This window comes from Anarrhichthys ocellatus, unplaced genomic scaffold (assembly GCF_004355925.1).
Source record: "Anarrhichthys ocellatus isolate YVR2014 unplaced genomic scaffold, GSC_Weel_1.0 scaffold758, whole genome shotgun sequence".
Classification (NCBI taxonomy): domain Eukaryota; kingdom Metazoa; phylum Chordata; class Actinopteri; order Perciformes; family Anarhichadidae; genus Anarrhichthys; species Anarrhichthys ocellatus.
The window spans coordinates 7,447-10,129 of record NW_022280732.1 but is presented as its reverse complement, the minus strand read 5'-3'; the positions used below and the strand labels follow the sequence as shown (position 1 = coordinate 10,129).

The window sequence follows — 2,683 nt, the reverse complement described above, 5'->3', positions numbered from 1 at the left end:
GTGTGTGTGTGTGTGTGTGTGTGTGTGTGTGTGTGTGTGTGTGTGTGGATCCTTATTTTCATAAGCAGGACTGAATCTCAGGTGTGTCTGTTTCTTCTCTCTTCAGTGACTCCAGAGGATGAGTTGTGGGCGGTGACTCTGATTGGTGGATTGTCCCGTCGCCTGATGAAGCTCCTCCCACAAACCCCCTGTTGGCCCGCCCCCTCAGGCTCCTCCCTCAGTTGGGATGATGTCGACGATGAATGGGAGCTCATCTGACCCATGATGTCATTTTGATGCCATCACTTCCTGTAACATTTAAGGTTATAGGACGTTTCTGAAACAAGATGGCCACACAAAGGGAGCCCAGGTGGTTGCTGGTAAATGACGTGAATGTTTTATTTTAGTTTTAACAGGAAGCACTTTAATAAGAAGTTGACTACAGAGGAACTGGTCCTTAATGGTTCTGACTCATTCTGGTTTAGTTCAGTCTGGTTGTTGAAGGCATTAAGGGGACAGTTCACATTTTAACCATGTTTCATTCATTTTATTTTAAAGTAGTTCAGACCGGTTCAGACTGGTTTCAACTTGTTCTTACTGGTTCTAAATCCTCTAATATTTATTCTGGTGTGGTTCAGACTGGTTCAGACTGGTAGTAGATTGATTATTTTTCTCCAAGTTTAGTTCATTCTGGTCGTTAAGGACATTAAATGGACATCAGACAGTTAAGATTTCTCTATCCTGGTCCAGTCTGGTCAAACTGTGTTAAACGGATTAAACTGGGTTTAACTTAGTTAAAATGGTTAAACTAAGTTAAAAAAAGATTAAATTAAGTTAAACTGGGTTAAAGTGAGTAACATTGAGTAACGCCGAGTTAAACTGAGGAACGGCGAGTTAAACTGAGGAACGGCGAGTTAAACTGAGGAACGGCGAGTTAAACTGAGGAACGGCGAGTTAAACTGAGGAATGGCGAGTTAAACTGAGGAACGGCGAGTTAAACTGAGGAATGGCGAGTTAAAAGGTTAAATTAAGTTAAACTGAGGCAGGAGCCCCGCCCCCTTAATTTTGAAAACCATGTAAATTAGTTTGTTGTCCTAGAAGTTTAACTCTTTAAATAAGATTTCAAACTACATCTGGACCCTGGTTGACTGTGGTGTACTCTAATGCACCCTGGTGGACTGTAATGGACCCTTGTGGACTATAGCAGGCTCTTAATGGACCCTGGTGGACTGTGGTGGACTCTGATGGACCCTGGTGTACTGTAGCGGGCTCTAATGGACCCTGGTGGACTACAGCAGGCTCTTAATGGAACCCGGTGGACTGTGGTGGACTCTATTGGACCCTGGTGGACTGTGGTGTACTCTAATGGACCCTGATGGACTATAGCGGGCTCTAATGGACCCTGGTGGACTCTAATGAACCCTGATGGACTATAGCAGACTCTAATAGACCCTGTTGGACTCTCATGGATCCTGGTGGACTATAGCGGGCTCTAATGGACCCTGATGGACTACAGCGGGCTCTAATGGACCCTGGTGGACTGCAGGGGACTGTTAACCTGCATTGAGGTTCAGGTCTCAGGTCTGAACTGGGTCTATATTTAAAACTCATCATCGTCTCTCCTCTTAGTTTCCGATAGTTGCCATGGAAACCTTCACAGGTGTGACTCTATTGTGACGTCATCGTGATGTCAGCTGGTTGATTGATCTGCTGCTGACCAATAAGAATTCAGTGTAAACTCACCTGTTGTATGATGACATTAACTTAATAAACATGTTCAAACACAGCAGGTACAGGCTATTGATCATCAGGTTGTTGATCATCAGGTTATTAATCATGTTATTGATCATCAGGTTAATGATCATCATGTTAATGATCATCATGTTATTGATCATGTTATTAATCATGTTATTAATCATCAGGTTATTAATCATCAGGTTATTGATCATTATGTTATTGATCATCAGGTTAATGATCATCATGTTAATGATCATCATGTTATTGATCATGTTATTAATCATGTTAATCATGTTATTAATCATCAGGTTATTGATCATCAGGTTATTGATCATCAGGTTAATGATCAGCAGGTTATTGATCAGCAGGTTATTAATCATCAGGTTATTGATCATCAGGTTATTAATCATCAGGTTATTGATCATTATGTTATTGATCATCACGTTATTGATCATCAGGTTAATGATCATCATGTTATTAATCATGTTATTAATCATGTTAATCATGTTATTAATCATCAGGTTATTGATCATCAGGTTATTGATCATCAGGTTAATGATCAGCAGGTTATTGATCAGCAGGTTATTAATCATCAGGTTATTGATCATCAGGTTATTGATCATCAGGTTATTGATCATCATGTTATTGATCATCATATTAATCATCAGGTTATTAATCATCAGGTTATTGATCATCAGGTTATTAATCATCAGGTTATTAATCATCAGGTTATTGATCATCAGGTTATTGATCATCAGGTTATTAATCATCAGGTTATTGATCATCAGGTTATTGATCATCAGGTTATTAATCATCAGGTTATTGATCATCATATTAATCATCAGGTTAATGATCATCATGTTATTGATCATCACGTCTTTAATCATCAGGTTATTAATCATCAGGTTATTGATCAGTAGGTTATTGATCATCAGGTTAATGATCAGCAGGTTATTGATCAGCAGGT

General features: G+C 39.4%; 1 protein-coding gene across 1 annotated transcript in view; it reads left to right on the top strand.

The window, feature by feature from the left end:
* The window catches only part of tecpr2 (tectonin beta-propeller repeat containing 2), an 11,924-nt gene extending 10,160 nt beyond the window's left edge, over positions 1-1,764 (top strand). Inside the window, exon 23 of the mRNA XM_031838484.1 lies at positions 107-1,764. Coding sequence (XP_031694344.1) covers positions 107-258 — 152 coding nt within the window. The 3' untranslated portion in view covers positions 259-1,764. The remainder of the gene's footprint in view (positions 1-106) is intronic.
* Positions 1,765-2,683: the final 919 nt, after the last annotated feature.